The sequence below is a fragment of the Chenopodium album genome, chromosome 15 (assembly GCF_948465745.1).
Source record: "Chenopodium album chromosome 15, dcCheAlbu1.1, whole genome shotgun sequence".
Lineage (NCBI taxonomy): Eukaryota > Viridiplantae > Streptophyta > Magnoliopsida > Caryophyllales > Amaranthaceae > Chenopodium > Chenopodium album.
The window spans coordinates 7,736,477-7,762,651 of NC_137848.1; the positions used below are offsets into that span (position 1 = coordinate 7,736,477).

At 38.3% G+C, this 26,175-nt stretch overlaps 1 protein-coding gene across 1 annotated transcript; it reads left to right on the forward strand.

Moving 5' to 3' along the window:
- The first annotated feature begins 8,346 nt into the window (after positions 1–8,346).
- LOC145582845 (WAT1-related protein At3g28050-like) lies at positions 8,347–25,281 on the forward strand. The gene is made up of 9 exons (XM_081639874.1): positions 8,347–8,464; positions 8,739–8,796; positions 12,693–12,755; positions 15,164–15,277; positions 20,569–20,626; positions 20,883–21,071; positions 21,257–21,415; positions 24,484–24,632; positions 24,988–25,281. Exons 1-9 carry the CDS (start codon positions 8,347–8,349, stop codon positions 25,160–25,162), a joined length of 1,083 nt encoding a protein of 360 aa, XP_081496000.1. The 3' UTR covers positions 25,163–25,281.
- Positions 25,282–26,175: the final 894 nt, after the last annotated feature.

The following is a 26,175-nucleotide window of genomic DNA, read 5'->3' on the forward strand; positions in this document are numbered from 1 at the left end:
TTCTCGGCGCACCTCCACATATACAGATCTGTTCAGCTCGGTTAGAGTTGAACTGGCAAGTTTGGAGAGTGCATCGGCTTGAGCATTCTGACCCCTTGGGATCAGCTGCACTTCAAAGGTTCTCAGCTTTGCAATAACTGATTTGATTTTGGCAAGATAATTTATCATGGAGGGCTCTTTGGCCTCGTAACTGCCACCAATCTGATATGCAACTAGCTGAGAGTCTGTTTTCAGACAGACATGCTCGGCTTCCAGAGAGATGCACAATTCTAGGCCTGCAATTGCCGCCTCGTATTCAGCTTCGTTGTTCGAAGCCTTAAAAGAAAATTTTAGTGCATACTCGAAGGATTTGCCTTCTAGAGAGGTTATCACTACCCCTGCCCCCGAACCATTTACGGTGGAGGATCCATCCGTAAACACGGTCCAGGTTTTCCTTTCATCGTCTAACGTCTCCTGGTACGAGCATTCGGCCAGGAAGTCTGCAAGGGCTTGAGCCTTGATGGCTGCTCTCGGCTGGTAGCTGATGCTGAATTCAGTGAGCTCAAAGGCCCACTTGCCCAGCCTACCTGATTTTTCCACCTTGCCGAGAACTTTTTCCAGCGGCTGATCAGTGAAAACCACTATATGATGGCAATCAAAATAGGGTCTCAACTTCCGAGCGGCTACCACTACTGCAAAGGCAATTTTCTCGAGTAGAGGGTAACGAGTCTCGGCATCTGTCAGAGTGTGACTGACGAAATAGATCGGTTGCTGAATTTTATTTTCTTCCCTCAGCAGCACTGCACTGATGGTGGCCGGGCTAACAGCCACGTACAGATATAAAGTTTCCCCCTCCACTGGACTAGCCAGAGTTGGGAGCTGAGCCAGATGCTCCCGAAGCTGCTTGAGGGCCTCTTTTTGCTCTTCTTCCCAAATGAGCTCCTTTGTTTTTGGAAGTTTCAGGGCTTTGAAGAAGGGTAACCCCTTGTCCGAAGCTCTTGAAATGAACCTCGAGAGGGCTGCCATTCTTCCGGTGAGCCGCTGAACGTCCCTTTTTGTTTTCGGCTCAGGAAGATCTAGAGCTGCTTTGACTTTGGAGGGATTGGCATCAATCCCCCTCTTGCTGACCATGAATCCAAGGAATTTCCCTGACTTCACCCCGAAGACACACTTCTTCGGATTCAGCTTCATTTGATGTTTTCTTAATGTGGCGAAGGTTTCAGCCAGGTCCTTAACATGGTCCTCAGATTTCTTGCTTTTGACGATTGAATCGTCAACGTAGACTTCCATGTTTCGGCCTTTTTGATCGGCAAAAACCTGATGTTGATACGTTGCCCCCGCATTTTTCAATCCGAAGGGCATCATTTTGTAATTGTACACCCCGGCGTTCGTGACGAATGCCGTCTTTGCTCGGTCGTCGGGGTGCATGAAGATCTGATGATACCCCGAGAATGCGTCCATGAAACTAAGCAAGGCGTGTCCGCTCGTCGAGTCGACTAACTGATCGATTCTCGGCAAGGGATAGAAATCCTTCGGACAAGCCTTATTTAGGTCCGTGAAGTCAACGCACATTCTCCAGGTACCATTGGACTTCTGAACCATCACCACATTGGCCAGCCATTCTGGATACTGACAAGGTTCGATGAAACCTGCGTCCAGCAATTTTTTGACCTCGGCTGCGATGTCTCGGTTCTTATTTGCGGAGTAATTCCGCTTCTTTTGCTTAAATGGCCGACACGTTGGGTCGACGTTAAGCCTATGGGAGATGAGGTCTGGACTTATCCCGGGCATATCGGCTGCCGAGAAAGCAAACACATCTCTGTTGTCCCGAAGGAGTTGAATAAGTTCACAAAGGGTGCTCGGATCAAGGTCCATCCCGATTGTTACACATTTCTCAGCATCTCCTTCGGTCAGTTCGACCGTTTCAGTCTGATGATCCGTGTCCATTGCTGATGGACTGGATTCTTCACAATCCGGCCTGCTGTCTATATCAGCAGGCGTCCCGGACTTCCTTTGCTTCGGCTGGCTCCCTGAGTCTTTCGGCTCAGATGAAGAGCTTGCCCTCTCTTTTTCTGACCCTTTTTCTTTGGGTACAGAACCTTGCGCTGAAGCACTTAGGCCTTTCGGCTTCTTCGTGCTCGGCTATTTTTCTTTTTCTTTCTCCTCCTCATCCTCATCGTCGTCGTCTGGGCGACTAGTGGATGGCTTGAGGTAGTTGCATCTTCGGGCTTCCTTTTGGCTGCCCTGGATCCTTTTGGGGAAGCCAACGTCTGAAACGTATATCATCAGCTGATGATAAGTTGAGACGACCCCTTGGATCTCGTGAATTATGGGTCTCCCCAAAATCACGTTGTACACTGAAGGAGCATCAATGACCAAGAATTCGGTCATGACATTCCTAGCTGCTTCGTCGCAGCCGATGGTGACAGGGAGTAGGACCTTCCCGTCAGGATAAGTTGAAGCCCCATTGAATCCGGATACTGGGTAGGATACCGGCGTAAGGTGCTTGGGCTTCAGCTTGATTTGGTTGTAGGCCTTTCGAAACAAAATATTTGCTCCGCTACCACCGTCAATTAAGACTTTGCTGACGTCGTGGTTGGCCACCGTGGCGATTATCACCAACGGGTCCTCGTGAGGGTACGTCACCCCCCGACAGTCGGCGGCTGTGAACGTCATGTTCGGCACCGGTGACTGGGGTGGCTGTATATCAGCATGATTCACCTGATGGGTCAGAGCCCTGAGGTGACGTTTGTGCTCCCTCCGAGAGCATATTCCTCCCGAGATAACGTGGATTGGAGGGAATTTTCCCTCCGCAGTTTTGTTGTTCTTTCGGGGGAAGTCAATTTCTTGCCGAGAGTCTTTCTCAAGCTTCTCGGCCTCTTTTTTCTCGCGGTGGTCCGCGATATATTTTTTCAAGTACCCTTTCCGGATCATATCCTCGATTTGGTCCTTCAGCTGGATACATTCTTTAGTGTTGTGTCCCGGTGATTCATGGAACTCACACCACTGATTTTTATTCTTGCGCTGATACCACTCTGGGAGTGGTCTCGGCTTTCTGTAACTCTGCTCCTCCTTCGTCACGCTGTAAATCTTAGCGCGCGGAAGAGAGAGCGGAGTGTAAGATTCGTATCTGCCCTGGAAAGGAGCAGATTTTTCCTTCTTCGACTCGTTGGCCGAAGATTGTTCCGAGGCTTTCGCCTTTCCCTTTGCCTTCTGGCCTTGGCCTTCAGACGAGGGTGCTTGTTTTTGTTTCCCTCCCCCAGATTGGGGTTGGGTTTTTGCTTTGTTCCATTCCTCAGCTCGGATGAACTTATCCGAGGCATTCAATGCCTCCTCCAAGGTCTGAGGTGAATTCATGACCATGAAGTCTGAGAATGGCCCAGTTCTGAGACCGTGCTGAAGGGCGAAGACTGCCAGCCCTTGGTCCAGCTGAGAAATGCTGGATGACTCATTGCTGAAGCGGGTCAGGTAGTCTCGGAGGCTCTCGGCCTCACTTTGCTGCAGGCCCATGAGCTCTGCAGTAGTCTTTTCCCGGCGATTTGCCGTGGAAAACTTGCTCTTGAACTTGGAGGACAGATCGTCCCACCCAGTAATTGAGCCCTCTTTTACTCCCTTGGAGATCCACGCTTGCGCGACCCCCTTGAGAGTGGTTGGGAAATATTTGCACCAAGTTGCTTCGGATCTGGGGCAAAGATGCATATGAGCCTCGTACGAGGCAACATGGTCCTTCGGATCCGAAGTTCCATCATAGGTAATGTGCGACGGGATTTTGACCGTCGGCACATGGGACTCCAATATCCATTGCTCGAATGGAGAACTGGAGGGCAGCATCACGGCTTTGCCCTTATTCCCAGCCGAAGGGACCGCGCTCCGCCCTCTCAGAGAGGTAGGAGTGGTTTTCGTCCCGGGCTGGGAGGTCTGGGCCTCGGCTGCAGGGTAGGAGAGGCGACTGTGCACACTCCGCTCCCTATCGCCGAGCCGGTCGTGAACGCTTCGGCGAGCAATTTCTGGCCGAGAGGCAGAACTGCTGCTTTTATGGGTTCGGCTCGTGGCGAGCTGAAAGGAGGAATCCCTGAAGAAATGAGAGTTCCTGTTTTTCTCCCTCTCGGTTCTCCAAGTATCCTCTTCCCATTCGCCAAGCTCCTTAAAAGAGGAGAGTTTCCCCCCCTCCTGGCCGAGGCACCTCCGCTGGTTTCTGGTTTGCGGAGGTGTTCGGCCGCGTGGAGGTGACACATTTTGGGCCTTCATGGCTTCCATGAGGACCGCTAGGGCTCTCACTACCTCTTCCGAGTTGGGTCCCGTCAAGGGTGTCCTTGGCTGAGAGCGAGAGTTGGTGCGAATGCTCCGAGATTGGCTCCGGGCATGAGATTGAGTCCTTTGACTGGACCAGTCGTCCTCATTTAACCGAGGCGGGCTCGGCGGATGACCGGACTGGATGATAGGAGATTCGGATCTCTCCCTTGGCTCCTCACGAGAGTCGGGTCCCGCGGAGGGGCTCCTATCCCGAGGAGGAGTTAGACTAGGAGTGGGCGTTCCGAGGGACCCCCTCCTAGTGACTTTCGGCGCTTTCTCAGAGGAGAAGCCCCGTCGTTTTTGTTCTTGCGATTCTTAGCCATTGAAACTAAGTTTGAGGTAGAACGATTGGAATTGGCTTAAAGATTTTTTTTTTAGAAGCCTTCCCCACAGACGGCGCCAAATTGTTTCAGGTAAAAACAATGGGACCCTGCCGAAGGTCCACTAAGGTGGAGAAGACTGGATTCGATCCAAGTGACGATGGACCGAAGATTTCCTGCACAGCAAACACACGTAAACTAGCCTCGGGGGTGTTGCCGAGGAAGGCCCCTCCGATGCTAAAGTTAGTACAATGTGTAAAGAGAGAAAGCTATGCAAGAGAATTAATTGCTTTAGGCTTTGTGTGTTGTTTACAAATGTAATATTGATGGCTTTTATACCTTGGCATATATGGGAGAAATGGGCTTGGGCCCAATTGACTTGCCTTGTGGACTGATCTTGACTTTAGCATTATTTGGAGAGTTGAACCTTGACCTTGGGCTTTTAATTGGATCATTTAATGACTTGGCCCAATTAGACTAAATTGGACCCAAACACTAATTAAATATTTACACCAAAACCTGGCTAACAAATTGTTGATTCAATTTGAAACCCGAAATCTATCCTATGATGACCAGCTATGAAGCATGGGCTTTTTAATAGTGTGGACACGCGGTACACACCCGCACTATTATATGTATATAAAGTAACATTCATTAAATGATACTTTGTACTACGTATTGAAGATTTTGTCACATATTTTTTTTTAAAGAGATTATAATTTTTATATGCATTTTAGAAAAAAGAAAATATTATACTCCCTTCGTCCCTTCTTAATAGTCACTTATGGACAATTTTCACGGGAATTAATAAACATAAATAAAAAGTAGTAGAAGTTTATTGAAAAGGTAAATTTACATTGGATATGTAAAAAAGTAGAGATAGAAAGGAATAAAATATATGGAAAAACAAAATTTACATGGAAAAGTTAAATTGGCACACAAATATTGTTGCAAATTGGAGAGATTTTTGGTAAAATATTAATATTAATGGTACTTGAAAAAAGAAAATGGACATTTTGGGACTTAAAATTGGCCATAAGAGACTATCAATAAGGAACGGAGGGAATACATATAATATTTACTTAGCAGTATCCGCATCCTCTACTATTAAAACTAGTGTATTACATAACTTGTTTCTCATATGTATCCGTCTTTGTACAAACTAAATGGCCAAAATCCTTCTCCTTGCTAGTAGTTGCTCTTCTTTAATATTTCTCAAGGAGGCAGAAATGGGAATGTTGTAGCCCATAATTTAGCTCATGTTAGTAGGGAGTTTGGTGAGATGCGTGTTTGGATTGAGGATGCCCCTCCTTGTATTCTTCCTGCTGTTTTGCTAGACTCCTCTAGCCTTTAACTTTTATAATATGGTTACGGCTTGTCAAAAAAAAAAAAAAAAAAAAACACTTTGGCCTTGGTAACTTGATTGATAGGTCTAGGTGCAAATTTTCATTTAAATAGCTTGATAAAATGAAATTAAATCATGTAATTCTTGATTTCTTGTTCGTTGTGCAGTGTAATTGGAGGATTGGTCATAGCAGCTGGATTCTATACGGTGGTAAAAGGAAAAGCCGAAGAAGAGATGCTTAAAAAAGATGATGAAAACAGGTTAACGTATAGCATAATAGAAGATGAGCCACATCCTCTAAAAATCCCAATGCTGGATGACAAAAACATGCATGTGTAAAAGTTTTTCCAACAATTTCTGATATTTGGTTAATCTAATAATTATATATTTTCCAATGCATACAAAGTATATGTACACATAACACATCTAATTGTATATAACATGAATTCGATTTGGATTATGAGTTACTCTTCTTTATTACGGAGTACTTAATAATACATTTAGGCCGATTTGGTCTAATATTTAAAAAAAAAAAACATAAATAGGCTTAAACAATGCTAAATATATACTACATGCATGATGTTTAATGCTCCGCATATATATACTTTGTATTATTAGAAACAAATCTAAGAGGAATAGTTGTAGTGGTACCCAAGTTATCAGTTGTGCTGAAATAAATGCTCTAATGTTTAAGGTTAGGCCCGGGTTATTAATGAATTCAATTCAGGTGTATTGTTAATATTTGTTATACTAGTACTCGAACTATACTTTGATTTTAAAATTGTCTCCTACCCATTAGGGCGTTTGTTTAGATTTTATTACGTTATGATTAGATCAAGGTGGTCATGGTTCAAACCAACATTAGAAAACCATCATGACACACAAGCTACTTTGACTCAAGCCTTAACTGCTAGCTAGGCTGATTGGCCATTATTAAGCCAATTATATACTCCGATCCCTCCATTCACTATTAATTACAATAAAGGCGTATTATTTGTGAGACATAAAATATTCCGTTATTACAATTAATAGTTAACGGAGGAAGTAGTTGAATTTAAACATTTATGGAGTATTTAGCAAAACAAAAACTGGTTAACCTACCCTCTATGTTGGGCTCCTTTGAGGGCCTATTCTAGCTAGCATGGCCAACCTCTTGAATTGAACCAGAGTAAGCTAGTGAGTAGTGACACCATTTTAATTGATTTTTTTTTAATTTTAATTTGCATTATTCTGTTGTTCACTTACCTCACCTTTTTTTTTCCCCTAAACGGTATAAAAACGAATATTCCTACTCTAAATACATACCAGGTGTGTTTCACTTTTTGTACTTGTATAATTTTCAATGCAATTCAATATGTATGCATACAATTTTTTTTTTAAGTACATATCATGAAAATTACTTCCTCTGTTTTTTTTTTTTTTATTTAAGTTGTCATCATTTGACTTTTATACTATTTACAGACTATATTTTAACTAGTTTTTGTGATTTATAGCTACAATAAAACACATTTAAATGAGATCTTGTTTGAATCGTCTCAATGTATACTATATTAATATTCACTTTTTATAATTTTACAATGTCGAGAATTAAAAATGTTAATTGTTAATATAGTGCGTTGGTAAGCATAATAATATAAAGGTGTCAACTAAATAAAAACGGAGATAGTATTTTAAAAATGGTAATAATTATTAGTGTGATTTCTAACATAAATTCATAAACTCCTGGCAGGCCAAGTCGTTTTTTAATGGCTAAGCATCTTAGGGCTTGTTCATATTTACTGAACTGAGCTGAACTGAACTGATTGGAGCTGAACTGAACTGAACTGAACTGATTGGAACTGAACTGAACTGAACTGAACTGATTGGAACTGAACTGAACTGAATTAAGCTGAAATGAATATTTTATGTGAGAGGGAAATTAAGAGCTGAACTGAACTGAACTGATTGGAACTGAACTGAACTGAACTGAACTGAACTGATTGGAACTGAACTGAACTGAACTGAACTGATTGGAGCTGAACTGAACTGAACTGAAATTAAGTAAATATGAACAGGCCTTTAGTGGACCAATCAATACAAAAAGTAGATATATTACTGCCATAATATCCAAATATGTGGGAAATATACAATCCTAAAGCAAGATATTTTTTGTTTTCTTTATTTGTTAGGAGGAGTGTTGTGTAATTAATTGTACTGTACAATTTATAATTACATTGCAACTTCCTCTCTTTATTAATAATAATTAATTTGACAAAAAAAGATATTAATTTGACTTTTTTGTACATAAATCTTTTTTTTTATATTTAATTTTTCTTATTACATTGCTAGTTCATGAGAAGAGAAGATTAATCTCAAAAAAAAAAGCTAGAAGCTAATTAAGAGAGAAAGAAAATAACACAGAAATTAAAGATGTTGGAAGTCAAATTATTGATAATAATACTATTGGTAATGGAAGTAACAGATGTTGGTAGCCTTACACTGAGCAAAACAGCTATGGCAGAAGGAATGAGCAATTATGTTTACACTACTTAGGCCCGTTCTCTTCACCTTATTTTTGCTGAACTGAACTTAAATTAATTTTACTGAACTGAAATTATTTTTGCTGAAGTGAAATTATTTTTACTGATTTTCTATTATAATTCTTCTTTAAGAAAACTGAATTTTACTAAACTGAACTTATTTTTACTAAACTAAAATTATTTTTACTGAACTGAAATTAATTTTACTAAACTGAACTTATTTTTATTGAACTGAAATTATTTTTACTTAATATTATTTTTTTAAGGTGAAGAGAACAAGGCCTTACACTCATGCCATCTCTCTACTCTTTCTTATCCTCGTCGCTTTCCTTTATCATAGGTATGATTATCGACTTATATAGATACTATATTTCTGTTAGAATTTAGTTGTCATGTTATATTAGTAAGTCGGGATACCATCACACCTAGGGGTGGTTATTGGGCGTGTCACTGCGGGTCGGTGCGGGTCATTAGTGGGGCGGGTCAGTTGCGGGTCATGATGAATATTTAGTGTGTCAGGGTCGGGTCAGGGCCAATGCGGGTCAGGGTCGGATCAGGGTCAGGGTAAAAATGAAACTGGCCTTTACCCACATACTTCTATTTAACTGCTCATGTAAATAGGAAACAAAAATACTCCCTTGAATATAAATACTCCTTGAAAACTAATACATTTAAGTGAGAAACATAATACTCAGTATCAAAATTGGAAAAAATTTTGAAATCTACAAAGTTCATATTACATTTTAAGAAACCAACTAGCACATGTCATGTCTTGCAATATCATGAAAATGATGCTAAACACAGAGACTTGGTGTCAGCAAATATTTGAAAACATCAGGCTTCAAAGCCATATCAAAATATCAGGCTTCACGGACATTCGAGAACCTCAGATGTAATCTCAAATTTTCTTGACTAGCTGCTCATGTTACCGCCGAGAGGTTCGAGACCTTAATGTAATAGAACCTGATGTAAGCATTAGTATAGGAAAGTCTTTCTCACGAGCAAAAGCAAACACCTTCTCATCTCTCTTGATTATACCTTCGGGACTGATCTGGAAACAAGAGATGGATGCCACAAGTAAGACTTACATTGTTGCTGACATATACAACACAGAGCACTTAACCCCATGTCTTCTCTTGCATTTATCAGAAAACGAAGACAGCAAAATATACAACACCAAGGAACAAACAGAAACATCGAGAATTGTGATCAAAGCTTTGTAGAAATTACCTAGTAGAAAGGGTCTGCATCATCATCCTCTTCTTCTTCACTGATTTCATCTTCAAGTTCACTATCATCCTCTACTTGATTGCTTTCACAATGCCAATCTTGCATACATACTAATGCTTGAATTGTTTTTGACTTTAATGAACTTCGCGATGCCGAAACAGTCTTTCCTCCAATACTAAAAGCAGACTCCAAAGCTACAGTACTCACAGGAATAGTCAACAAATCCCGTGCCATCTTAGATACCACTGGATACCTCACAGAACTTTGATGCCAAAACTCCAAAATATCAAGTTGTGAATTTAGTTCTAGAGGATCATCATCAAGATACATCTCAAGTTGTGATTTTCCTACTTGAGATCTTGTACTAGTACCGACAAAATGGTCATAATCATTAAAGTAGTTTCTAGCTCCGGAAGTACTAGGAAGAGAAGGAGCAACTACAATAGGTGAACTACTAGCATATTGCAACTTATAGTCCTCAAACATTGACTTTATAGTTCCAAACACCAAGTTAATTCGTCTTGAGGCCTCTACACTTCCATATAACTTACTAAAACAATATTCCACAAATTTCACTTTGTACCTTGGATCAAGAATAGCAGCACATGACAAGTACAAATTGTAATCCGACCAATACTTGTCAAACTTTTCAAGCATTGGTTTCACCATTTCCTTTAAATAATCATAAGGACCTTTCTCCGCCTCAAGAAAATGGCGATGCAGCATCCATGCACCTTTAAAATACACATTAGAAGTAGGATAATTCACCGCCGAAAACATACAAGTAACCTCATAAAACAACTCTAAAAAATTGTGAATCACGCTTACTTTTTCCCACTCATCCTCTAAAGGAATATATGATTGAAATGAAGCATGACTAGATCTCAAGTTAAGAAAAACATCTTTGAAGTAAAGAGAAGTGCCAAGCATTTTATACGTGGAATTCCAACTAACATGCATATCAAGGTTCAATTTCCTTTTTACATCAAGGTGAAATATCTTCTCCGCACAATCATAGAATTCTTCACTTCTATGAGAAGATTTGATTATCAACTTTATAAATGATCGAATTTTATCCAAAATTCCACTAATACAAGTCAATCCTTTTTGCACAATAAGATTAATTATATGGGCACAACATCGCACCGAAACAATGTCTCACCACAACTTAACCCTCCTCTAGGAACAAGACGTCTCTTCAAACAAGATATTATTGCATCATTATAAGTTGCATTATCAACGGTCATAGAGAGTATCCTATCATCTAATTTCCATTGACAAAGAAACATACAAATCTCATTAGCAATACTTACCCCATCATATCGAGGAGCCAAGGCCCTAAACCTTAGAATTTTTTTACGGAGTTTCCAAGAATCATCAACAAAGTGAGAAGTGACACAAATGAAATGTTGTCTAGTATGATTTGACTTCCAATTATCGGTTGTTAAACAAATTCTACCCGAAACATTAGACAACAAATCTTTTAATTTATCTCTCTCCAATACATAAGCCTTCAATAAATCTCTCTTGTGGTTGCACGGCTAAATGGTATAAACTTAGGGGTAGCTCTTTTCATCATTCTCCTAAATCCTTGTTCTTCAACCATAGTGAATGAATGACCTCCCTCAACAATGAAATTAAGAATCTCTTTTTGAAGTTTATTCATGTCAAAAACAAAATTTTCTTCATCACTATCTTCCTCAAATGTGAGTCCTAGAGGCCTGTTTGCACACCTCTCTAAATGACGCTTCAAATGAGATGTACCACTATCACGATGCGTAGATAAAATAGAATTACAATGTACACATGTAGCAATTCTCTCACCTTGAATATTCTTCCCTTCAATAAGCTCTCTCCAAACTTTAGACCTCTTCTTTCTCTTTCGTTGCGGAGTGATGTATTCATTATATCCATTATCATGTGCCGTAGAAGTAGTAGTAGTATCATCATCCATATTAAGGAACACACTGCACAATTGCAAGCTTAGAAAGATTACCAACAATTAATGGGATTTAATTAACAATTGCAAAAGCTCATGTCAACTAATTTAAGTAGTATCATATCCTCCATTCTTGACCATCATCAAAGTAATCAATCAGGCTTCTATTGCTCTGGTTTTGGTCATCTGGTGTTAAATTATAAAGATTCAATAGCATAAACCCAGAAACTTATGAAATTGAACTAATTTAATCACAATTTATAGTTCCTAAAACATCAAAACAACCCCGGATTAAGGGAATTTCGTCAAACACTTGATAGGCATGACATATAACTAGAAATTACATTAAATACAGTAATCTAATTAACAGAAAAAACCCAGCATGTTATACGATGAGATTGATAAAGTTAGCACCTTTCAGAATTGAACAACAAGAACAGATAAATCAAAGCAAAAATTAAATTAAATATACGGTAAGTAGATTGAGGAATTTTGACAAACACATGGTGTGCAACTAAATTTACAAAGTATAAAGCTCAAGCAGAGAAATTGAAAATTTTCAATCTGATTTACAACAAATCCTGCTCATCGAATTTCAATTAACTAACCTCAGTAGTAATCGAAATCTCGAAATCAATTGTGAAGCTTGAAGGCTCGAAATCGCAATTGTGAAGGTCGCCTAATTGTGAAGCTTGAAAGCTCGAAATCGCAATAATTGTAAATCAATTGAAGAACTTAGGGTTTATTGGAGGTTGAAGTTCAGAAGATCGAATAGAGGGGAAAGAATGAAATTGGAGGTTCTGGTTCTTTTTTGGCCCTTTAATTTTTCTTTGATATTAATGGGCTGCCAATAAAAACCCATTATTGACCCTATATACTAAAGCCCTTTAGTGACCCTGTCCACTAAAATATTAAAGGGTCAAGACCCTTTTAATTTTGGCCCGAGCCTATTATCAATGGGCAGCCCTGTCCATTAACCACCCCTAAATTCACACCAATTATGACAATTAATTGCGATCACTTTTACAAGATATTTGCTTATATTGTTGTTCAATGGATTCTAACAGAAAAACTCCACCTCCACCTATTAGATGCTCTATAATAGTGCGAATATTTCTGCTCGGAATTCTCAAGTAAGCTTTTCATTAATCATAATTGATTTCTATTTTCCTCAAGATATTTGCACTTGTTTTTGTTTGATATTGATATTTTGATCGTTTTTTCGTCCAAGATTTTGTACATATATATTGTTTTAACATTTAATCGTTATTGTTTCGGGTGAAAACAATGAACCTTCGGACAGATCCTTTCTGATGGGCTGAAGATTAGACTCTACCCAAGTAACGGTTGGACCAAGAATTTTCTGCACAGCAAACACACGTAAACTGGCCTCGGGAGTTGTGTCGAGAAAGGCCCCTCCGATGCTGAAGTCACTACTGTGGTTTAAAGAGAGAAAGCTATGCAAGAATATTAATTGCTTGAAGCTGTAAGTGAATGAATGCAAAGTGGGAGACGTGAAGGCTTTTATACAATTGGAGATATGGGCCGCAAGCCAAGTGGGCTTGCCACGTTGACTGGGCTATTTGACTTGACTTGGCAAGAGTGGAGGATTGAACCTTTAACCTTGGGCTTATAATTAAATCATTCATGGATTTGGCCCAATTGACATAAATTGGACCCAAACATTTATTTTGAAAATATCGTTTTTATTTTGAAAGTAATTAGTTTTAGTTTCTGTAAGATATGTACATTTCAGTAATCATTATACGAGTATCCAAATTGTTTATTTGTTTAAAGATTTCTATGATTGTTCTGATTGGAGTTGCTCAAAGTCTTGGTATGTTGAACAATTAAATTTTAATTTTCTTATAAAGTTTACCAGGTTTTATTATTTAATTAGTTGTAATAAAACTTTTCAATCCGTTAGTCATGCTCAGCACTAAGCCACTAGTCCCCTTTTATCTCTTCAATGTGGAAGAAGTCATCTAGAGAAAGAAGAGGGGAAATCAATAAAAAGTTGGGCTTAGACATGGGCATGCTTGTGTAGTTCTACGTGTAGTGCTAGTTTAACTTAGGTTTAAATGGGTCATATTTCATAAGCGAAGAAATTCATACCGTCTCAAGTTTGGGTCGATCTTATATATACTACTTCTGTTTTTATTTAGTTGACACGTTTGACTTTACATTATTTACACACTTTCCTTTGACTGTGTTTTATGCTTTATACGTATGAAAAATATAGTCATGAGAGATCTTGTTAGATTCGTCACTATATATACTTTCAAAATATCAACTTATCATAATTTTTGCTTATCGTTCATTAAAGATATTAATTATTGAATAAGTGCATTGACAAATATGACTAAAGAAACATGTCAACTACAAAGAAAAAGAGGAAGTATACTACTACTCCTTAATAATCATTCCGAATAGTAAATGAAATTCATATACAATTTGCCCATGGCATGTCAACAAACCTCCTAAATAATCTGTATATTTTAATATTTTGGCGAATATTAAGTGGACGGACACGCGAGCTAGTTCAACATGCTCATACCAAAATCTAAAAATTATATCAATTCATGGCCCATGGCTTGCTGATGTGCCTCTTGTGATGTGTTGGCCTATACCAAAATTTAAAAATTATATCAATTCATGGCCCATGGCTTGCTGACGTGCCTCTTGTGATGTGTTGGCCTTGTGTCCTGCTTGTGTGAGTTCGGGCCATTGTCTTATTGTACCCTCGGCTCATGACTAGCTCTAAAGATGACTCATTTGGTAAAGTAAAATCACCACATAAATTTTTGCGTGCAATGATTGAACTACATAGTTATAGTCCTTATTCTAGTAACAAATAAATAAATAGTTACATACATCACTATTTTCATGGGGGAAATATGATATTTTAGTCCCACAACATTTTATATATATGGCTATTATCACTAGATTACTGGACATCAAATTTGTCTACATCACTATCTTTTTTTAATCTTTCTATGATTAAAAAAAAAAGAGAGAGACTAATCCATATATACTTTGTAACTTTGAATACTGATACTAGATGGACTAGTAGCTTTGGTGTAGAACTGATCATAGTGGCGAATAGACTAGACTCTTGTGCATGTGTATGTCCAAATTATTAGAATCTATGGGCTGATAAATTAGGCCGGTCTTTTAGGCCCAAAATTCGTTTACTTATACGATCAGCTATTAAAGTAAAAAAAAAATGTAGGTGAATCATACAAAGTACAGTATACTTCTTTTAATCACAGTTGTTTGTTGGGCATAATTTAATATCCTCTCTTCACTTGAAAGATGCTAAAGTAAGATTGATAGTTTGAAGAGAAAAGAAGGCATGCATAAAACTGGTTTATCTTTATGTCTTTCTCATTAATATAGATAAGACCTTTTCAAAACTTATACATTCAAAGAGTCACAATAACGTTAACATAATGACAATTACTAAAAAAAATAAAGAAATAAAGTCTTTGATTGGGTCATGAGTAAAAGATTTTTATTTGTATTTTAATTCATACAATTGTCCTTGTTCCATCTTCTTGTATATTGGAATACGTTATAATTCACCAACACTTGCATCAGCAATAAACAATCTTTCTCCTGCTTTCACTTTCATCTTAGCCGTCAGTTTCAGGTATGTTTAATATTTATGATTTTCGACTTTATTTAATAGTTTCTTAATAAGGCTAGAGGTCATATCAGTCATTCTCATCAATTTCATATCCTTTGTATGACAGCAAATGATTAGCTAAGAATATTTCTGTTATTTGTGTACTGTCAGGATATTGCTAGGAAGCTTCTTTGTGAGCCAGTCCTTTGTGACTTGCTGTATTTATAATCCTTGTACTGCTCTAAGCCTGTTAATGAGAATGAATTGATTATTCCCTCTGCAAACTTTCTCTCTGCTTCCATTTCTCATCCTCTTGCATCACCTTATTTCACTCTTCATGGTATCAGAGCCCTGATGCAACATCAGGATTGATTTTTCGACAGAAAAGGTATTCATTCTCATTTGTCATTCTTTTGCTCAGCTGCCTTCTCTTCTTCCTTTCTTTTCTTCTCTCCTCTTCTTCATCTTTCTTAACAGTCATTCTCATCATCAATGGCAGCTGATACTTCTAGTGTTTTGTATTTACATCCAAATGATGGTTCTTATTCCATCAGTGTGGACAAGCTGACTGGAGCTGGTGATTACAGATCATGGAAGAGATCCATGGAAATAGCTCTTACAGCAAAGAAGAAGATAGGATTTGTTCAAGGGACTGTGCTCAAATCAACATATGCAGCAAATACAACTACAGCAGAACAGTGGGACACTTGCAATTCTATGGTAATCTCTTGGATCCATGGTTGTTTGTCTAACACTATTAAAAAATCTGTCTTGTATGTTAGTACTGCTAGAGAAACCTGGATTCATATGGAAAAACGTTTCTCTATGTCTAATGGTTCCAGAAAATACAAGTTGAACAAAGATCTGTATAACTTGAAACAAAATGGGAACCCTATCAATGTGTATTACACTAGCATGACTAGTCTTTGGGAAGAAATTGATTCTATGAATGCTTTGCCTGTTATAACTGAACCCACTCCTGAAGTTAGAAATTTGTTGAATGCTATAACCAAGTATCAAGAAGAAAATAGGCTATTTCAGTTTCTAAATGGTCTAGATGAACATTTTGGACCTATGAGGTCTCAGTTGCTTATGGTTACACCTTTGCCTACTGTTGAGTCTGCCTGCTCTATGTTGCAACAAGAAGAAAGTCAAAGGGAGGTGCTCTTACAGACCAGGCCTGACTCAGATATTTCAGCTATGTACAGCAGAAATACTGGTCAGAGTGGAAATGGGAATTTTCCAAACTCACAAAATAGACTGAGTGTGTGTAGTGCTTGTGGAGTTAGAGGTCATACCTCAGAGAGATGTTGGACTGTTATAGGATACCCAAGTTGGCATCATAAGCATAAAGCAGGGCCAATGAAACCAGTAGCAAAACCTCAAGGGCAAAAATGGAGCAATAAACCAACTCCTAGACTTGCTGCAGTTGCTCAATCTTCTCAGGGAACAGGACTGCAAGGAACAGCACAAATTAATGCTGGAAATATTACTCTCACTCAGCAACAGTTTGAACAGTTGCTGAGATAAATTCCTGCTTCTGGAAAAGGGAATGAAACAGATGAAGAATTGGATAATGGTTTCTCAGGAATGGTATCATGTCATACTGCAGTCTCAAGTGCAAAAGAGTGGATAATTGATTCTGGAGCTTCAGACCACATGACTTCATGTGTGGAATTAGTCACTGATCCCAAAGCATGCGAGGCTCATATGAAAATCAATCTCCCTACTGGAGCTACAGCTAATGTTACTCATACAGGCTTGGTTGAATTACCAAACTCCCTGTATTTGCAGAATGTTCTAGTTGTTCCAAATTTCAAATACAATCTGCTATCTGTAAACAAGCTCATGAAAGATTCTCAATGTGAAGTCACTTTCAACAAGACTCACTGTGTAATCAAGGATACAGTGACAAAAAAAATCAAAGGCATAGGGAAGGCAAGAAATGGTCTGTATTATTTGAAAATCAATGAAGACAGCAACCTAGTGTTCACTCAAGCATGCATGACTGTAAATTCAGAATCCAAACAAGTGCCATTTGCTGTTTGGCATCATAGACTGGGACATGCCTCTTTGGGCAAACTTCAACACATTGACTGTGTGAAGAAAAGCATCACCAGTAACAGTCAAGTGTGTGCTACATGTCCTATGGCAAAATTCACAAAGCTTCCCTATGATCTGAGCACTTCACATGCTAGAAAACCCTTTGAGTTGATTCACATGGACATTTGGGGACCCTATAGAGTTTGCACTACAGGAAAATTCAGATATTTCCTAACAATTGTAGATGATTATTCAAGGTCAACTTGGGTGTATCTACTGCAGCAAAAATTAGAATCTTTGTCCAAACTCAAGACATTTCAGAGTTATGCTCAAAATCATTTCAATGCAACAATCAAGTTTCTGAGGTCTGATAATGCTCTAGAATTTGAGGATCAACATTATCAGAAGTTTTTTTGGTGAACTTGGCATAGTTCATCAAACTTCTTGTGTGGACAGGCCTCAACAAAATGCTAGAGTTGAAAGAAAGCATAGACACATCCTTGAAATAGCAAGAGCTTTAAGGTTCCAAGCTGGACTTGCTTTGAGCTATTGGGGTGAATGTGTGATGACAGCAGTCCATCTGATAAACAGGATTCCCACTCCTGTTCTGCAAAACAAAAATCCATATGAGGTGTTGCATAACAAAGCACCTGATTACTCTTATTTGAGAGTGTTTGGATGTTTAGCATTTGCTACAAATCCATCTGGTGGAACTAACAAATTCCAACCCAGAGGTGTTCCTTGTGCCTTCTTGGGCTATCCAGCAACCCAAAAGGGTTACAGATTGCTGGATATGCAAACCAAGAAATTGTTCATCTCCAGAGATGTAGTATTTCATGAAACCATATTCCCATTTCAACTAAAATCCCTTGACTCTTACATGACACCTGTCCCACCAGTTCTTTCTCAGCAAGAAAATTTCACTTATGCCTATCTTGATGAACTTTCTGAATATGCAGAAAGTGACCAGCCTGAGACCAACCCAGAAAACACCACACTTGATACACCAGTTCCTCTCTCCCCTCAAAACACAAATCCTATCCCAAATCAACCTCAAAACACATCACCTAACCCAAATGAACCAGATATACCAGTCAGACACAACACCAGACCCTCCAAAGCTCCATACTGGATGAAAGACTATGTGTAGCCTGGCAAAAAATCTAGCAGGAAAATTTCAAATCTGGCATTTCAAGTTGTCCAACCAGAATTTCATTGTTTCATGACAAATCTGGTGAAAAGTGAAGATCCTGTCCTGTTCAAATCTGCTGTAACTGATCAAAATTGGGTTTCAGCCATGAATAGAGAACTAGATCAATGTGAAAAAAGTGGAACATGGGAAGTTACAGTGCTGCCTGAAGGAAAAAGAACAATAGGTTGCAAATGGATTTATAAGACAAAGTATAAATCCAATGGAGAAATAGAAAGACACAAAGCCAGAATTGTTGTGTTAGGTTGTAGACAGAAGTATGGATTGGACTATGGTGAAACTTTTGCACCTGTTGCAAAAATGACAACTGTTAGAGCTCTATTAGAAGTTGCTGCAATGAATGATTGGCACACCACTCAAATGGATGTGACCAATGCATTCTTGCATGGTGATTTGGTTGAAGACATCTACATGACTCTTCCACAAGGATATACTGGATATGGGTGTAGAATCTCAGTTGATTCAAGTGGCAAATCTGATCCTAAAAGCACTCAGTTGGTGTGCAAGCTTACAAAATCACTGTATGGTCTCAAACAAGCACCAAGACAGTGGTTTGTTAAGCTCTCTTCCTCACTTATCTCATTTGGATTTGTTCAGTCCAAGTTAGACTACAGTCTGTTTACCAGACAACATGGTAACAGCATTACTGCTGTTCTTGTTTATGTTGATGACCTATTAATCACAGGCAACCGCAAAGCTGAAATCAACAAGCTGAAGTATCTATTATCCTCACACTTTCACATGAAAGATCTTGGAGTTCTAAGATACTTCTTGGGGTTGGAAATTGATCACACACCTCAAGGTCTTTTTGTCTCTCAGAAAAAATATCTAACTGATCTGCTGAAAGAACAGGGCTTGCTGAATGCAAAACCTGTAAAGTTGCCTATTGACAGTCACTTAAAATTGTCAGCTGACAAAGGTTCACCTCTAGAGAGTCTTGTTCCATATCAACAACTGCTGGGAAAATTAATATATTTGACCATAACAAGGCCAGATATCTCTTTCACAGTGCAATTACTCAGTCAGTTCATGCACTCTCCAACCTCAACCCATATGTAGGCAATCAAAAGACTTCTTAGGTACCTTGTTGGTACAACTTCTCAAGGAATTCTCCTAGCTTCCTCCTCTGCAGCTCAATTAACTGCTTATTGTGACAGTGATTGGGCAAGCTGCCCCACCTCTAGAAGATCCACATCTAGATAATGCATTCTGCTTGGCAAGTCCCCTATCTCATGGAAAGCAAATAAACAAACTGTTGTGGCTAAGTCTTCTGCAGAAGCTGAGTATAGAGCAATGTCTCTTACAGCTTGTGAAATCACTTGGCTCAAATCTCTTCTGAAAGACTTGGGTATCAACTATCTAGGTCCTACTCTTTTGTATTGTGATAATCAAGCTGCTCTTTCAATAGCTGCAAATCCTGTGCTACATGAGAGAACTAAACATGTAGAAATCGACTGTCATTATGTCCGGGACATGGTGAAATCTGGAGATTTAGTTACTTCTCATGTTTCTTCAACTGATCAACTGGCTGACATTTTCACCAAAGGATTGTCTGTCAATCATCATCAACACCTGTTACTCAAGCTTGGTGCTGTCCCATACTCCAACACTCAGCTTGAAGGGGGTAATAAGGCTAGAGGTCATATCAGTCATTCTCATCAATTTCATATCCTCTGTATGACAGCAAATGATTAGCTAAGAATATTTCTGTTATTTGTGTACTGTCAGGATATTGCTAGGAAGCTTCTTTGTGAGCCGTTATTTTTGTCCTTTGTGACTTGCTATATTTATAATCCTTGTACTGCTCTAAGCCTGTTAATGAGAATGAATTGATTATTCCCTCTGCAAACTTTCTCTCTGCTTCTATTTCTCATCCTCTTGCATCACCTTATTTCACTCTTCATTTCTCAATTTCTTTTTAATGTTTCCTATTTGACTATTTATGTTTGACCATTGAAAAGAATTTATCATGCTCAATTGACCTTCTACGTGTACCATAAGATGTTTCTAGCATTAAGTTTTAACTAGTAATTGAAATTATGAAATAAATTGTGGAATATAGGATGGAGATTTTGAACTTAAGTGCACAAAGTAGCATACTAAAGTTGGTAGGAACCATAGTACTCCCTCTGTCCCCTTTTTTTTTGCTCCATTGGAATTTTCACGGTGTTCGAGACGCGTGTTAAAACGTATATATCTCAAGATTTATAAGTGTAAAAATTATAAAAACTTGATATTAATAAAATATATAATTCGACGAATCCAACAAGATCTCACTTGACTATATTATCTCTTATACATTAATGGAAATTTGCGGTCAAAGTTATTAAAAGTTGACTCAAAAATTAGTTACGGGGCAAAAAAATAGGGATAGAGGGAGTATCAATTAGTGGAGCATTGGTAGTGATCTTGTACCGAGGACTCCCTATCATTTTATTCTCTTCCCCAATCAAGATATCATTCCATATTCTTGTTGAACATCATCAAGCACAACCAAATTGGAATGTTGGGGGCATCTTTCTTTCTATGAGCAGCACAGTTATCTCACTCGCATATGTTACAAAGGTAATATCTTTAAAATTGCATTATTTTATTGCAATTTCAAAAAAAATTCTTTAATAAGTTAAAGTTTTATAACACAATTATGCGAAATTATTTTACATTTTAATGTTTTACCTTTCTCTCCATAGATGCGACATAAAGATTACCTACAATAAATTCCTAACTATGATTACTTTCTTGTTCTTCAGACTTGGATTGCGAGGGACTTCCCTTCAGAAGTGCTGATAATACTAATTACTTTCTTCTTTGAGACTATAGTGGCAACAATTGCTACTTCAATTGCTGAAAATGATGCAAGTGTTTGGAAACCAACCATAGGTATCCAATGGATATCAATTTTATTTGGGGTAAATTTTCATATATTAAGGGTCGTATTTTTCTTTCCTTCAATTTGAGATTTTAAAATCATCTTTATTTGTTACGGTCCTTTCAAAGCTCTTAACGCTTATACTTTATTCCCTTTTTGACAAGAGAAGCTATTGCGTGCAGATGCCCGCACGCAAATTTTCGTGCGGCTGACTTGGTTAATATATTTTACTTGTTGGCTGATATGTTTCATGTATTGACTGATAATATTCCTTTTGTTAGCTGATATATATATATATATTTTCCCTTTTGTTGGCTGATATCAGACATCATTTGACTTATACGTTTCTTTAGTTGGCTGATATATTTATTTTGTTGGTTGATATGCATATTTTAATTAGGGATGGCAATTCAGTCCGGATCCGACCCTACTCCGCCCCGATCCGAGGTAAAAAATCCGCTCCGAGTCCGAGAAAAAAGTAATCCGAGTTTGACTCCGTTAAAATAATCCGACTCCGAGTCAGAGGTGGGTCGGAGTCGGATCCTACAAAAAATCCGAGAAAAAAATCCAACTCCGACAAATGTCCGACTCTGACGGATTATCCGACTCCGACTCCAATAGATAGTGGATTTTTGTGTGGGTCATGGTGGCATTGGGTGTGGGTTGTAAAGGCCCAAATAGCCCAATTTCTCAAAGTATATTGAATAACGAAAAAAAACTCGGAGTCGGGTCGGATTGGAGTCGGAATCGGAGGTCGGATAATGAAGTCGGAGTCGGAGTCTCGGAGTCGGAGTCGGAGTCAGATTTAGCCTCCGACTTCCTGTCGGGTCAGAGTCGGATTTAGCATAATCCGCTCCGAGTCCGACCCGTTGCCATCCCTAATTTTAATTGTTGGCTTATATGTTTCATTTTATTGGCTGATATATTTACTTTGTTGGCTTACATGTTGCTTTTGTTGCCGATTTCATCATTTTGTTGGCTGATATGCTCCTTTTGTTGGCTAATATACGTTCCTCATGTTGCCTGATATATTTCTCTTGTTGGCTAATATGCATCTATTGTTAGCTGATATATTCCTTTTGTTTGCAGATACATTTTTATTAACGTCTTATATGTTCCTAACGTTGACTAATATAAGACATTCGTTGGCTGATATATTCATTTTAATGGCTAATATACATCCTTTGTTAGCTAATATGATTAACATACATATATACTTTCATTTCCCCTCTCTCTTCTTTCCCATCTTCCTCTCTTTCTTTCTCTTGTTTTAAAGGAAATGGATTCCTTCTCTCTTCTCTCTCTTTTTCATTCTCAAACTAGCCACAAAACCCACCGCACCCACCAACCACAACCACCAACCACGGAAACCACCCACAACCCTAACCTCACGCCACCACCCTAACCTCACACCACCACCCAACAAGCCAACACTTCAACCCACGACCCTAACCTCACGCCACCACTAACCCATGACCCCCTAAACACCAGATCTTTTACGAGCTTAGCCACACAAATCGCAGGACCACCTCGACCAGCCACCATCAGCCAGCGAATTGCACCTCCCCTACGACCTACACCATCGTACTTTTCCGGTAAATTGCGACCTTCTCAAAGCTTTCAGATTTCGAAACGCAATTTGGGATTTATTGCAACCAAAAAAGAATCAATTGAAGAAGTTTTGGATCTCATCGTTGTCTTTATCGTCTTCGGACACACAAACACTTGGGTTCAGGTGCCCGCACCCAATATTTTGTGTTTTGACGAACACACTTTGCCATCTTATTTTCTAATTTTTCACTTACTCTTTATGCATTAGCCCTTTTTTTTAGGAAAAATTGCCCGCAATAATCCCACCTTTTGGCCGTCCGCCCAAATTACTCCCACCTTTGGATTATTTTTAAATAATCCGACCTTTATAGTCAATCCGCTTCTAATGGTCCCAACCGGTCAACTAACCTGTTATAACAAGTCACTTGACACGTGTTGGCCTGCGATTGGTCCAAAAAAAAAATAAAGAAAAGTTTTTTATTTTCAGAAAAAAAAAGAAAAATTAATTATTTATTTTGAAAAACCCCAAACAAGCCAGAACCACCCTCCCCGCAGCGCAACCACCCTGTCCCTTTCCCACCGGCCAAGCTACCGGAGTCCCCTGTCCCGCTGCGTTGAGGCCGTCGACTGCCCAGAAACTCTCTCGGAGCGCCGACGATCTCCTTCCCCCTCCCCCGAACCACCAACCCCCCTCCTACCACCGCGAAAACCCGAAACTAAAAGTGGCCGGAAACACCTTGCAAACCCTCGATCCCAGCCCCTTTCCCCTTCTCCGGTCCCTTTTCCGTCTACCTCCCTTCCCCACGCCCCGATCTCATCCCTTATCTCCTTCCCACGCCTTGATTTTGCCCCTTCTCCTCTTCGCATACCATGATGTCGATAATGGTTGTGGACTTGTGGTGAATTGGTGGCGACGGAAGGGTAGGAAGGGTCGGAGAACAGCGCGCGGGGTCTGCGGTGTGGTCGCGGTGGGGCCGGCGTTCTGGGCTTGGTCTGGGCTGGTGGTAGGGGCGGCGAGATGGCTGGGGTGGCTGTGGGGCGGTGTGGTGGTTGGTTTAAATTTTAGTTTTTTTTTTTTTTAAAAAAAAAAAAAAATTAATTAATGTTAATTTTTTTTGACAAGGTTAATTAATGTTAATTATTCATAATCAGTTCTTAAAAACAAAGTTAAAATTAAAATTTATTTTTTGACCAATCACGTTGTGACACGTGTAAATAAAACTTAAAAAAAAAAAAGTTTACCCACTCAACCGGTTATAGGTCACTTGGGACCATTGAGAGCGGACTAGCTATAAAGGTCGGATTATTTAAAAATAATCCATAGGTGGGATTATTTTGGGCGGACGATCAAAATGTGGGATTATTGCGGGCAATTTTTCCTTTTTTTTTTTTTTTATTATTATTATTTAATTAGTAAACCACTTATCATCATATCAACACAAAAGTATGTACACTTGCTTTCACCTATTGTTTTAAATTTTGTGCAATCAATCATTGTTTATGTTCGTTCTCCTCACAAAAATTAACATTTTTGGTGTATTATCTGAATTTGAGCAGGCTGTAGCAGCTAGTTTAGTAAATATTGTCGATACATGGGCATGTAGAGTGAAGGGGCCAGTGTTTGTGGCAATGTTTAAGCCACTTCAAATGATTATTGCAGTTATTATGGGAGTTTCTCTCCTTGGGGATGTTCTACATCTTGGGAGGTACTTCTTTATCCTTGGATTAATATTCTTGGCTTAACAATCTCGTTCACTAGCTTGAAACACTAATATAATGTATCATCAGTTAGTAAAAATATAATTAATCTCATTCACTAGCTTGAAACACTAATACAAATATAATGAATCAGTAAAAATAAACTTTAACCAACTAAAACATATTTCAACCAACCAGACTTTACATATCATACATCGTAATAACCTATATAAATAATTAAAAAAAAAAAAAAATCCCAAGTCAATTTTATCTAGCTAACACATGATCAATGTTAAACAAAAATTAGTTTACTTTGTATTAAATTTTAAAATACATAAATATAAAACAAATCGTTTTTTGCAATGTAATCGGAGGGTTGATCATAGCATTTGGATTCTACACAGTGATGAAAGGGAATGCTGAAGAAGAGATGCTTAATAAAGATGATGAAAATAGATTGGCTTATATCATAGATGATGAAGAAGAGTCGCATCCTCTTAAATTCCCTATGCTATATGACAAAAGCATGGATGCATGATTTTAAATTTCTACATACAATTTCATCTAATCTTTTGTTCAATATATAATCCAATTATTTATACATATTGTAAGTGATGATCTAATGTATATGATGCCATGAGTTTGATTTGGAGATCGAAAAAAAAAAAGGTAACTATGTAACATTTTACAATTCGGATTGGTCTAATATAATGGAAGTTGTCTAGCTTGATAAAGTTTAATTAATTAGGAGTGGTATTCAGAAAGATTGGAACCTTTTTATTATCTTCGTCTCTCTAAAGCCTATGTTCTTTGTTTTTATTTTTTAAAGAACCAAGCCTATATTTAATTCATCTTATAGTGAAAAAAGTCCATCAAAATAATATAGATAAAGCATTGAATAAAGTAGTATTCAATTTTATAAAAACCCCATTGAACTGAGAGATGAATAACTTCAAGTAAGGAAAGCATTTCAGGATATATGGAAACTTAAATTATGAATGGAGAAAGTAATAACCATTTTACCAAACTATTGGCCATCCTTGTCAAAAAGGATGATGATATAGACAACAAAGGATATATAGGGCAAGAGAGAAGAAAAAAAAAAAAAAAAACTCTTTCAGTTTCTTTCAACGTTTCAGCGCGTTTTGTATGTGGTTGGCCACATTATGTAGCCGCTTATAAAAAAATAAAGTAACTAATAAAACAACCATCGAATAAACCTTGCATGTAATACTGATCGAGTAACACATATAACAGTGATGAAGTAACCCCTATAACACTAACCTAGTAACTTCTATAATGATAATTAAACTTAAAGATTTCTAGATATGCATTGACACACGAGTTCAGTCAAAAGTTCAAACATAAGCAACTTTTTTTTAAATGTACTAGTTTGACTAGTACATTTACTAGGATGTAACTTTGACTATTAATATCTTCAATTGTCTATTAGTAAAAATTATAACAAAATTATATTATAAAAGTAGATATTGTGACGAATCTAATAATATATTATATAATAACATTTGTTTATTTTATAATAGCACAAAA